Here is a 12748-nt window from a genome sequence, read left to right on the forward strand (position 1 = left end):
GGCCAGAGGACAGGTGATGCAGGGTGGGGGACAGGTGAGGAGGGACAGAATGTGCCTGCTGTGGGAGGTGGAAAGGGCTGGGAGTGAGGCTAAGTCTCCTTCCAGGCTCCCCTTCCCCATGCTTCTTGGGATCATCTCCAAAACAAACGACTTGTCCCCAAGTCCTCGTCCACGTTTGGGGAACCAAAAATCATGCTGAAGTTCTATGCTGTTGTGTGCCTTTAGTTGGTTGTCTCCGCCTTCTGGATTTGCATTTCCACACCTGTAAAGCAGGGGCAAAAGCCCCCCTCATCAAGTCATTAAAAGAGGTTAAACATGGGAAAATCCAAACTGATGCCAAGTCGAAACACAAACCAGGTAAAAGAAACAGGAGTTGACAAAGTCAAAGAAGGAATGTAGGCAGCCTGTCCATCTGCCACAGAGAGCTACTGACCAATGAGACTTGGCATGATTAGGCCACCTAATCCAGGAAGATAAAATCAGCAAGGAAGATGGCACCATGTAGGCTTCTAGAGAGAAGGATCTGAGCCTCACAAGATTAAAGAGGCCCCAGGAAAATTAAGAAGGCCTGGGAGGTTTTCCTCAAAATGCTCTAATTTGGTCAGGCAAATTGCCAGACAGATAGATACCCAATCAAGACTGGATCACTTCTTTGTTGGATGCACGGTTGCAATTATTTTACACTGTGAAATGTAAAATGTATTCATGCTCATACATTTTAATTATTGCGTTTTCCAAGCTGAAGTGCCCAGCATGCCTATTGGAATTACGTCCTCTGACGTGCTGGTCTTTCTTTTAAATGGCCCACGCCTGTGACCCGCCATCCCTGCTAACCACGTGGAACTCCCCTTTTCCCTCCGTCCTCCTCCTTGGAAGTGACCTCCACAAGGACAGAGACCACACCATGTCCTGGTCACTGATGGAGCTACATTGGGTATAGAGCAGGGATCGATGGATGGATGGATGGATGGACAGACAGAGAGAGAAGTCCAGTAAAAATGAGCCTTTACGTGGGGTAGGTTGAGGGTATCACAAGTACAGGCCCTGGATGGTAAGCACGGAGCGCTTCCAGCAGTCCTTCCAGCTCTGAGCCTCCTTCACCTGCAACATGCTGTCCTCCTGGATCTTCTTCAACTCCTTTTCAAATAGTGTTAGATATTTCTAGGAGCAAAGCATCAGGAAGAGGCCAGATGAGGAGGGTCTTCTGGACAGCTGCCCACTGCTCCTGTGGCCTCTGTCCCCTCGCTCACTCAACCGTTCCTCTGGAAGGTCCTCCTTCACCCCCCAGTCTGGGTGGGATGTCCCTCTGTACTGGGGCTCAAGCCATCAAACCCACGCTGTCACTGGGACTGGACACAACCTGCAGATCTCAGCCTCGGGCTTGAGAACATTAACCATCTGGAGTGTTGACACCATGCTCTGGGGCACCCTGACATGGGTCATCTGTTCCATGGGCCAAAGCTCCGGGAACCCTGTGACAGGAAGCTCCCTTCTTCCCAAGGCAGCCAAAGAGCTGCCCTGCGCTCCCTGGGTCCCGCCTGGCCCCACGTGGTCTCTCCACTCACCAGGTAGACGGCATCTCGGGCTTCCACGGCTGCCAGGTGACCCAGGGTCGTTTTGGTGGTGGTGATGCATGATGTTTTCCGGAGGAGAATATTATTTTGGATGGTGACTTCAGTGGGTTTGATTCCTGGCCACTTCCTGCAAATAAACACGCATGGTGAAGTCGGACAGGCTTGTCCTCACCATCGTTCACAGCGCACCCTCCAATCCTGGTGGAAGAGCCTAGCAGATCTTTTTTTTTTTTAAACATCATGTCTGAAATATTTTCATTAAAAGGAAAACCTTACTGAGCATTTAACATTATGCTTCTTCAAATTCTTTCTCGTACTTTCACACTGTTTAAATCCGTCTGCATGGACGGTCTTGGGTTCTGTGCAGGGCAGGAGCAACGCCATACCAGTGGTTGGCTCCCTTTACCAGGCCTGTTTCCTCAGCAGGGGACTGGCCAGGTGGCAGGCACCCATTCCTGGCCCATTTTTCCTACTGGGCTGAGCACTGGGTCAATGCCTGACTGCCTGACTTCTTCCAGAGCCACATTCTTGGGGTCCAGGGAATAAGTACTTTGACAACTCCCATGCAGGGGTTCATGGGGCCACCTAGCACCTCAAGAATGTGCCTCATACTGGGATGGGCCTCCCTTTCTTTGCAGGCCCCCCCTTTGTGTGTCATTAGCAGGAAAACTAATAGCTGCTGAGCTTTTGCTATGTGCCAGAGGCATTCTAAGAAAGATCTCATCGAACTTTCTCTTTGAAATACCATGGAAGGTGGGCTGCCATGCCCATTTCTCAGGAGAGGAAACTGAGGCTTAGAACATAATGCTTTTCCAAAGCTTGCAGGCTCCTAACCATCCCACTGCCCCGTGCTCCAGCAAACACCGCCCTGGGTGAGTATTCCTCAATGCTCTCGGCTCTTACCTGCTCCCCCGTTCAATCAGGGGCTTCTCACTTTCTTCCTTCAGGGAAAGCCTAGCAAGTTTCCTCCGTATGAGGATTGATGTTTTCTGTCTGGGGGACTCCATCCCTGGCAGGCAAAAGACAGGTTATGACCATGGCCTCACGTGTAGGCTGAGATCAAGAGGATTTCCTCCTGACCTTACGTTTGGAGGGATGAGGGCTTCCTCCCCTCCTTCCCACTTGGAGTCTCCAGTGGGTCACAGAGCCTGGTCCCACAGAGAAGCTGAGGGCACCAGATCTGTAGGCCTGGGGTGGAGGGGGGCAGCCAGCAGCGGCGGGCAGGGGTCCTGGCTGAGTGACAGGAAGTATAGTTTAGGTGCCCTTCCCAGCTCCAAAGCCCAGGACACCATGCTCTGACCTTCACACAGCTCCCATGAGCCTCCAGATAAGTTTTAGTTCTTACTAGAGCAAATGGGTTCTGATGGAAGAACTACCCCTGGGGCAAAAATATTCAAATCGTCTCTCTGATATCTGGCTCGCTGACCTGTCCTTTGATATGCTTTCCTGAGAGGGCCGCACCAGTGGTATGAAAGCCAGCAGGCAGGGGCAGCCCCAATCTCCCAGGGAAGGAGCCTGACTTATAGCAGGAAAGGCCTCCCTGAGGCAGATACAGGGCATCTCCCCAGCACCCCGGTTCCTTCCAAGGTACCGAGAGTGTCTTCGCTGCTGGCTGGTCTGCCCGTTCTCCCTCATCTCTAGTGCCTCTGCAGGCCCCACTTCCCACACAGGGCTCACCCTGGACGGAGAGACTGCCAGTATGGGAACATGCCCAGTGCCTCAACATGCATATATATGTTGATCCCAAAAGTCTACTTCTAGGAACCTAGAGCCCCAGAATAGAGATATAAGGATGCAGATGCTCCCTTCAGCACAAGCACAGGAGTGAAAAACTGGAAATGGCCCCATGTTTAACAGCAAGGGACTAAGTAATAAAGTAGAATGCACAGTAAGAGAAAATGCTCAAGAAGATGACCTACTGGCTTGGCCAATGACCACTTGAGGGTGAATTAAGTTATAAAAGAGCACATACCCTGTAATCTGCCCCACACAGACACACACGCTCAGGCCTGTGCCCCAAAGGAAAGGCCTGGAGGATGGACAGCCGACAGAAATGGCACTTCGTTCTGGGTGGAAAGACTGTGTTCTTTCCTTTACTTCCTTTGTAACTGATATTGAGTTCTTAATTTTACTATAAAAATGTATTGTCCTTGGAAAACAAGCTTTTTAAAATAAAAATATTTTAATTACTTGCTAAGTTAGTGATAGATGGATAACATTTAATACATGATTCACAACTTTATATATAGTAGCTTGCTAAAATATCTGTCCAGTTTGTGGTTTGTCTTTCAATTTCTTGACATTTTTCTTTGGTTTTTTTTTGGCCACAGAAGAGTGCCGGCCGTTTCCTTAATGGCTTCTGGCTCTCCTCCCAAACTTAGGAAAGCTGCCCCTACCCCAAGATTATGAAAATATTTACTATTAGGGTTTTTTTTTTTAATATTTAATTTATTTTTTATTTTTTTTTAATTTCCAGCATAACAGTATTCATTATTTTTGCACCACACCCCGTGCTCCATGCAATCCGTGCCCTCTATAATACCCACCACCTGGTACCCCAACCTCCCACCCCCCGTCCCTTCAAAACCCTCAGATTGTTTTTCAGAGTCCATAGTCTCTCATGGTTCACCTCCCCTTCCAATTTCCCCCAACTCCCTTCTCCACTCTAAGTCCCCATGTCCTCCATGCTATTTGTTATGCTCCACAAATAAGTGAAACCATATGATAATTGACTCTCTCTGCTTGACTTATTTCACTCAGCATAATCTCTTCCAGTCTCGTCCATATCACTCGGCATCAGGGAAATACAAATCAAAACCACAATGAGATATCACCTCACACCAGTCAGAATGGCTAAAATAAACAAGTCAGGAAATGACAGATGCTGGCGAGGATGCGGAGAAAGGGGAACCCTCCTACACTGTTGGTGGGAATGCAAGCTGGTGCAGCCACTCTGGAAAACAGCATGGAGGTTCCTCAAAATGTTGAAAATAGAACTGCCCTATGACCCAGCAATTGCACTATTGGGTATTTACCCTAAGGATACAAACGTAGTGATCCAAAGGGGCACGTGCACCCGAATGTTTATAGCAGCAATGTCCACAATAGCCAAACTATGGAAAGAACCTAGATGTCCATCAACAGATGAATGGATCAAGAAGATGTGGTATATATACACAATGGAATACTATGCAGCCATCAAAAGAAATGAAATCTTGCCATTTGCGACAACATGGATGGAACTAGAGCGTATCATGCTTAGCGAAATAAGTCAAGCAGAGAAAGACAACTATCATATGATCTCCTTGATATGAGGAAGTGGTGATGCAACATGGGGGCTTAAGTGGGTAGGAGAAGAATAAAGGAAACAAGATGGGATTGGGAGGGAGACAAACCATAAGTGACTTTTAATCTCACAAAACAAACTGAGGGTTGCTGGGGGGAGGGGGTTTGGGAGAAGGGGGTGGGATTATGGACATTGGGGAGGGTATGTGCTTTGGTGAGTGCTATGAAGTGTGTAAACCTGGTGATTCACAGACCTGTACCCCTGGGGATAGAGTATTATGCCTCCATCAGAAAGGTTTTTTTTTTTTACATATAATTTTTGAGCCATTTGGGGATTTGCTTTTTTAATTTAAACAACAACAACACTTTACTTTTTTTTTTTTTAACACTTCACTTTTAATGAAAACAAAAATCCATCAATCCTCTCAGTGGAAAGTCTCTTTTCATTCTGGTGGAATGGGGGAAAAGCAGATGGCTCTGGCCCATCACCCTCCACCTCACCAACCCCCTGGGGCCCAGGCATAAGGCCAGTGGCATGACTTACTTGCAACCCGGACATCATCGATGGTGACCACTTCATCCAACTGCAGCAGGAACTTCTCGGTGAAGGAGGCCAAATTGGCTATGAAATGCCGGCCGTACCTCCTGGTGAATTCCTGGGGAAAACATGGGCATCCTGGTGTTGCAGGGAGAGGAGCCTGCCTCCAAAGGCAGGCCAAGGGAGGACTTGGGGAGACGGCAGGTGAGACAAGACCAAAGCCATGTGTCGGCTATGTCCAAGGTAAGTGGCATCTGGTCCTCAGCCAAGAGGCCTCTCCCAAGAGCTGACTGGGCTTGAAGATAGGAAGTGATTCATTAGTGGCCAAGGGATGACCACAAGCAATTCACTAAAGAGATATAAATAGACATGGATCTCGAAAAAAGAAGTTCTCATTAGTAATTTTATAGTTAACGAACTGAGAAATCAAAAGACACACGTGAGACCAGCCAATAATGATGAGCTAGTCCATAACACATGCTGACTTTCATGCCCGTCTTCAGCCAGGGTGCCAGCTAGGCGCCGTGCTCAGTGCTGTCGCTGGACTGTCATTGGGGTAGGGACGGGATCTCTCTGGGGCGGTGCTGCCCTTAGCACCCCGACCTGGGGGTTCATGGCACCACTGACCTCAAGCTTTTCCCTGGTTGTCACGATCGCGGTGTCTAAATCATTCTGCCTTTTCTCTTCCACTTGACACAGAGACTCCATTTCTTGGAAATGTGCGGGATGTCCAAGATTTGGATGGAGCTTCTGGGCATTTTCATCCTTCAACCAAATAATCCAGAAATCGGTGGGGGTTTTGACCTGGTTTCTAGGTCAGGAACAAAAGGTCATTGGCCCATGTCCTCTGCTAATAAAGGCCATGGCCAGAATGATGTGTGCTCCAACTCGGGTGTGTGAAGGGCCATGGAAGGGCAGAGGAGAGGCAGAGAAGGCCAGATGGGGGCATGGTTGGAGCTGACGCTGAGAGCTAGGGAATGGGAGAGCTGAGCAGCTGCCTCAGCACAACCAGGGCCTTAGTCCAATAAAACTGATGGCATCCATGTCCCATGCCTCTAAGGACCAGGTAGCCCATCACTGTTGATGTCAATGACCACACTCCCACAGAAACAGCAAACCCACCCAGTAAATAAAAAAATAAGTTTATTGAACACCTTCTATGAAGAAGACATTTCTCCAACACCCTATGCTTCTCCCCTCAGAGCCAATCCGTCAACCCCAGCCTGGCCAGTTCTGCCTATGCCCTGCCTCCATTTCTGAGCTCTCAGGGCCCTTGGTCCTAGAGAGGAAGGGCTGGGCTGGGGAACCCCACCTTCCCTTTCTCCAGCTTCTCCTGGTAATTCCGGAACTGTCCCCGGATCTCTTCAGCAGAGACACAGAATCTTTTCCAGTGGTTTTCCTTGAAGTTCTCCATCACCAGCCAGCACACCTGGGGCAGCAGCTCCTCAAATCTCCTCATCTGGGCCCGTAATTCTATAAGAATTGGAGGTGGGGGGGATCAAGGGAGGGTACAGAAAAAGGCAGGTGCTGAAGTGGTCACTCTCACAAAATCCCAAAGCAATGTCCCAAAGAGAAAGACGGGGTCTACCACCTGGCAACAGCTACCTCATCAGGAAGGGTGGGGGCGAGGTCAGAGCAGTGTGGAAAACACTGGATTAAGCAAGTTCACCACTTGGCAGGACTTCCCAGCTCGTGAAAAGTGCAGCCACTCTTGAAGAGTCTTTCTCATCCCTTCAAAGACAGCCTTGACTCCAGTCCCCTTCTGTCCCTCTGGACCCCTAAGTAGCTCTATGTTAGATCTACCTTCTCATCCCATATCCCTTTGCCTGTCTCCCAGACTGTCATCTCTTTGTTTTTCTGCTTTGTATTTTGGATGTTTTCTTTGGTAGTAAAGCCATTCATAATTTTAAAACATCATCTATTTATTTCTCCAATTTAGAAGTTCTATATGGTTCTCTTTCCTATCTACTTGGTCATTTTAATAGCTTCTCACTCCTTACTCATTAATTAATTCTAATAATTAACTCTAATTAATTCTAATAAATACATGATTTTATCTTCTGGTCTGATATGTTCAATACAGATCTCATTCTGTGACTCACACTTAAGGGGCCCCTTTCTTGTGTGTGTGCATGTGTGTGTGTGTGTGTGTGTGTGTGTGCACTTGTGTGTTGTCTGTTATCTTACTGTGAGTTTTTATTCTGGACATTTGATTTGTGAGAATCCTTAGAGGTCTTAACTGAAGGTGGGTTTTTTCTAGAAAGGATGTGTAGTTGTCTCCACCAGGTAAGCATCTGGGCACCACTAACACAAGCTCATTTTGAGCTATATTATCCAATGGAAGTCTTTTGGATGATCCACAAAAATAAAGTCAAATTCAAGTACAAAAACTATTTTATAGCTATGGATTTTTTAAAAAGATTTTATTTATTTGCCAGAGAGAGAGAGCACAAGCAGGGGTGAGGGACAGGTGGAGAAGCAGACTCTCTGTTGAGCAGGAGCCCATCACAGGCTTGATCCCAGATCATGACCTGAGGCAGAGGCAGCCACTTAACCAACTGAGCAACCCAGGCATCCCAATAGCTATGGATTCACTGGAGTTTTCCTTATGCTTTACCCAGTAGCAGAGTTTCTAATAAGACTGTTTCTTTCTAGGGGTGCCTAGGTGGCTCAGTGGGTTGGGGCCTCTGCCTTAGGCTCGGTTCATGGTCTCAGGGTCCTGGGATCCAGCCCCTCATCAGGCTCTCTGCTCAGCGGGGAGCCTGCTTCCCCCTCTCTCTCTAGCTGCCTCTCTGCCTACTTGTGATCTCTGTCTGTCAAATAAATAAATCTTTAAAAAAAAAAAAAAGACTGTTTCTTTCTAGTCCCTGGTGGTGGTAGTGGTGCGGAAATGGGGAGGGGGGCTTGGTTTCTGTCTCATTTGCCCTACTCTGCAGCTGGAGCCCTTTGGGGTCCCAGTTTTCTGTGGCTTGTGTCCTTCCAGACTTTCTCCCTTGGGTGGTCTGGGGCTTTGTCTCTTCTTCCCAAGGCCCTGGAGACTCACGAAATTAAAGATGCAAGTTCACCTGGGAGTCAGCAAAGGCCTTCGGGCAATGTGTTGCTATTAAATTTCTCTCTTGGAGTTCTTATTGTCACCCAATTTAGGGGCCTTGTGAGTTTCTTACTTTATCACTAGTTCACCAAGGCATTTAAAAGACTTTATCACAGGATGTCTGGGTGGCTCAGCTGGTTAAGCGGCTGCCTTCAGCTCAGGTCATGATCCTGGAGTCCCAGGACTGAGTCCCACACCGTGCTTCCTGCTCAGCAGGGAATCTGCTTCTCGAGCTGACCTCTCTCATGTTCTCTCTGTCTCTCTCTCTCTTTCTCAAATAAATAAATAATCTTTAATAAAAAATACTTTATCACATGGGGCGCCTGGGTGGCTCAGTGGGTTAAAGCCTCTGCCTTCGGCTCAGGTCATGATCCCAACGTTCTGGGATCGAGCCCCACATCGGACTCTCTGCTTAGCGGGGAGCCTGCTTCCTCCTCTCTCTCTGCCTGCCTCTCTGCCTACTTGTGAACTCTGTCAAATAAATAAATAAAATCTTTAAAAAAAATACTTTATCACAAAAATATTATATCCAATACCTCCAAATGTTTCCAGTGGGAACGTTGGTTAGGATACTGGACTCCCATGCTTTGGGAAATGGAAGTCACCATTTAATGGGAACTGTGACTCCTGCAGAGAAGACATAATCTGCAGCATTTCCCAAACCCATTTGACCAGAACCTTTTGTTTGAGGATGGTCATAGAGGCTGGGATCCTGGAGTTCATGTGGGGAAATTCTGAGCTAGAGAAACAGTTTGAGATCCAGTCGCTGTATTGTAACAGCAGCGAGCCCCACACGGCTGATTTTCCCTAGATGTGGCGGGTCTCTGCGGCAGTGAGTGTTGTCCTAATCTCTGGTGTACAGATAAGGAAACTGAGGTTCACAGAATTGAGGGGACTTAATCAAGGTCACAAGGCAGGGAGATGACAGTGCTGGGTCTGATCCGAGGTCTGGGTGTCCCCTATCCTCTTCCTCTTCTACCAATAAGCATGCTTGTGAGGGGCCCTCAGGTTTCCTGCTTTAGAAGCAGGAATAATTAGGGCTTAAAAGAGCATACAAGAGACATGGCTATGGATAAAGCTGTGGAGGAACGTGGAGAGATGACAAAGGTAGGCACTGGGTGTGTTTTCACAGCTTCTTTCAAGTCATTACAATAAACGTGAACAGACGACGTGTTCTACCTGACTGTTTTTGTGCTCTCCAGGAGGCTGTGTCTGTTGGGGTCATCAGAGCCCAGCACAGGCCAGGCATCCAGTAGAACACTTTGAACAACCAACCATGGAAAGTTTTCTTCAAATGGTCGAATACAGAGTTGCCGCAGGGCCCAGCTGTTCCACTCTTTGTTATATACATCCAAGAGCAGTGAAAACATACGTCCACATGAAATGCATGTGCGAATGCATGTGGCAGCATTATTCACAGTGGCCAAAGGTGGAAACCACCAGATGAATGGATAAACGAACCATGGTACATGCATACAATGGAATAAGAATTGGCCATAAAGAGGAATGAAATAGTGCCACTTGCTACAGCATGAGTGAGCCTTGAAAACATTACAGAAAATGAAAGAAGCCAGCCACAAAAGACCACACGGTACATGGTTCCATTCATATGCAAGCCTGGACTAGGAAAATCTATAGAGGGAGAAAGCTACTGAGCAGTGCTGAGGGCTGCGGCAGTGATGGAGGGACAGGGGTTCTGAAACTGGCAGTGGTGATGGTTGTCTGACTCTGAGAGTCTCCTAAAATCCACTGGCTTGTACTTTACATGGGCGAACGGGATGGCATGTGAGTATCTCAGTAAAGCTCTCAAAGTCATCTGTGCAATGAACAAAGCATTCTTAGTGATGTCCATCACCAGATTTCTCAAGAAACGTGATTTTTTTTTTTCAGCATTGCTTTTCCTCCCAATTCAATCCGATCAACACTTTGACCTCACCCTAAGAGGATGGCTCTTCACAGTGAGCCTCCCATGCCTCCCCCAGTAACCTCCAGGTCAAGAAGGCCTCCTGCGGGCTCTGAGGCCCAGGCTCCCCTCAGATAGTGGCACGTGCCATGCCCCTGACCTGCCCACGTGCCTGCCACCTGCACCCACCTATGAGGCAGGAGTTATGGTACTCGTCTGTCTGCATGTGGTACTCCAGGATCTTCTTGCAGATGTTCTCGGCGCACTGGTCAAAGTTTTCATACATGCAGTCAGGCCTGGTGATGGCACGCTTCTCTCTGCGATAGAACTCCTGCAGGAGAGGCTGACCGTCACCACGGGGCTCCAGAGCATCTCCACGCCCCTATGATCTCCACCCTGTCCTCCACGCCGCCTAGCCCTTTCTCCTGATGGCACCCCTGCCAGCCACACTCCTCCTACCCAATTGCCCTTTTCACCACTGTCATTATCCCAGATGCAAGGCACACATGACCGAATGGCAAAACTCTATTTGTCCTTCAAGACCCAAATGGAATCTTATTTCAATGATCAGGTCGATAGCTTTCTATGATGCTTTCTCTGAAGTGCCAAGCTGGGTACTAGGCCGAGCACCACCAATATGGAAGACTCAGAGCCCCAGTTCTGAAGGATTTGCAGCCCAGTGGGAGGCTGACAGGAACATGCACAGACACCCGCGTGTGGGGTGTGCTGGAACTGGGCACTGGGTAGCTCCCATTGGACGTCCCCCCAGGGTGCCTGCTCCAGCACGGGTGGGGGCCATCATGCCTGTCGCCCATCTATGGGACACTGGCCTCCCAGGGACAGAGACTGGGCTTGCTGTTCTTGGCCCACTCAGTATCTGACACACAGTGTCTGGGAAAGGTCTGGTGGATCAATAAATAGATAAATTATTGAATGAGGTTTAATTCTTAGGAAAACACAGGAAGTGACATGAAGGTGGGTAGCTGTGGGTGTGGGAGCTAGAATCCCTTTCCTCAATTTCACCCACAAGGCCATTATCAGCAGAACAAAAGAGGCAGAGGCAGCTGTGATGTGTGGCCCACAGCCTGTCAAAGGATAGGCCGAGGCCTGTGGGTAGCGGCCCTCACCTCTACCACGTTCAACAGATGCTCATTGCTCTCCCAGAGAAGGGTCAGGATGATCCCTTTAAAATCCCTGCAATACACAAAAGACAGATCCCTGAGGAGCCTTATCTAATCACACCAAATGGTGTGGACAAAACCAAATGGACAAAACATTCTGAGTGCAAAGTGGCCCAGCCAGAATTAGACACTTCATGTGATGCCCAGGTGTGCTCTCACCTAATATTTCTATGTGTCTAGTTTAAATCCCTCTCCGATGTGACAAGGTGGGTTTGGGCCCTTCCAAGAGTCTATTCTCTTTTGGCTTCATTGATCCTTGTAACTACTTGCTCCTGCCCCAGGACTTTTGCACATACCGATTCCCCTCGCCACCCCAAGAACACTGCCAACTTTCCTGTTGGTCACATTTGCTACTGCTCTTCCTCAGATCCCAGCTTGGTGACAGTTCCTGACCATCCTATTCCCATATTCTCAAAGTAGTCCTCAGCCCTACAACACTACCCACAGGGGGATTTGAGACTGACTTGTGTGACTGGCTGATTAACCTCTATCTCTCCCAGAAAAACGGTAAAGTCCACCTGGACACAATTTTTCACAATTTCTATTAATGACACAGTGACGTTTGAACACACATGTTTTTGGCCAATTTCTAAAATATATGCATTATCAGTCACTTGATGTTTCATTTGGAAAATTTGCTCATCATAATTAAAGAAAATTAGAAATAGACTGAAAAGCAAAGGGAAAAATGAAGACCAACATTTTATGTTATTTCCTTCTGCTGCTTTTAAAATCAGTTTGGAATTAGGTTCATGTATATTTTACATTCTGTTCACTTGTTAAGTGTTCCCCCACATTAAGATATCTCTTTAAATGGCTGTGTAACACTACAGAGTATGGAAGCACCATGGTTTGCAATCTCCTATTTTTAGAATGTTAAGTTTTCCCATTTTTAACCAGGATAAAAAGTATTGCGTGGTGTATCTTTGTGTGAGTTCTCTCTTCTCAACGGTTTCCTTGGGAGATGGTTCCCTTGGGAGAAACACCTTTCGGTGCACAAAAGGATAATTCTATGGCCTTTACTACCTTCCCAAACTGCTTTCTAGAAAGATCTTTTGCTGGCTGTGACAAAAACTCTTTTTGGCCAAACGTTAGGATCCCTTGTATTTTTTCACCATCCCTTCCCAAACAGTCTGCTGTATGATTCATGCCACTGGCATGATTTGACTAAGGATA

At 47.7% G+C, this 12748-nt stretch overlaps 1 protein-coding gene across 1 annotated transcript in view; it reads right to left on the reverse strand.

The window, feature by feature from the left end:
• Positions 1-706: 706 nt before the first annotated feature.
• The window catches only part of CCDC180 (coiled-coil domain containing 180), an 84892-nt gene continuing 72850 nt past the window's right edge, over positions 707-12748 (reverse strand). Inside the window, 8 exon segments of the mRNA XM_032306486.1 lie at positions 707-1161; positions 1566-1701; positions 2478-2583; positions 5404-5515; positions 6025-6162; positions 6710-6870; positions 10581-10722; positions 11519-11585. Of these exon segments, the coding sequence (XP_032162377.1) occupies positions 1030-1161; positions 1566-1701; positions 2478-2583; positions 5404-5515; positions 6025-6162; positions 6710-6870; positions 10581-10722; positions 11519-11585 (994 nt within the window). The 3' untranslated portion in view covers positions 707-1029.

This window comes from Mustela erminea, chromosome 12 (assembly GCF_009829155.1).
Source record: "Mustela erminea isolate mMusErm1 chromosome 12, mMusErm1.Pri, whole genome shotgun sequence".
Classification (NCBI taxonomy): domain Eukaryota; kingdom Metazoa; phylum Chordata; class Mammalia; order Carnivora; family Mustelidae; genus Mustela; species Mustela erminea.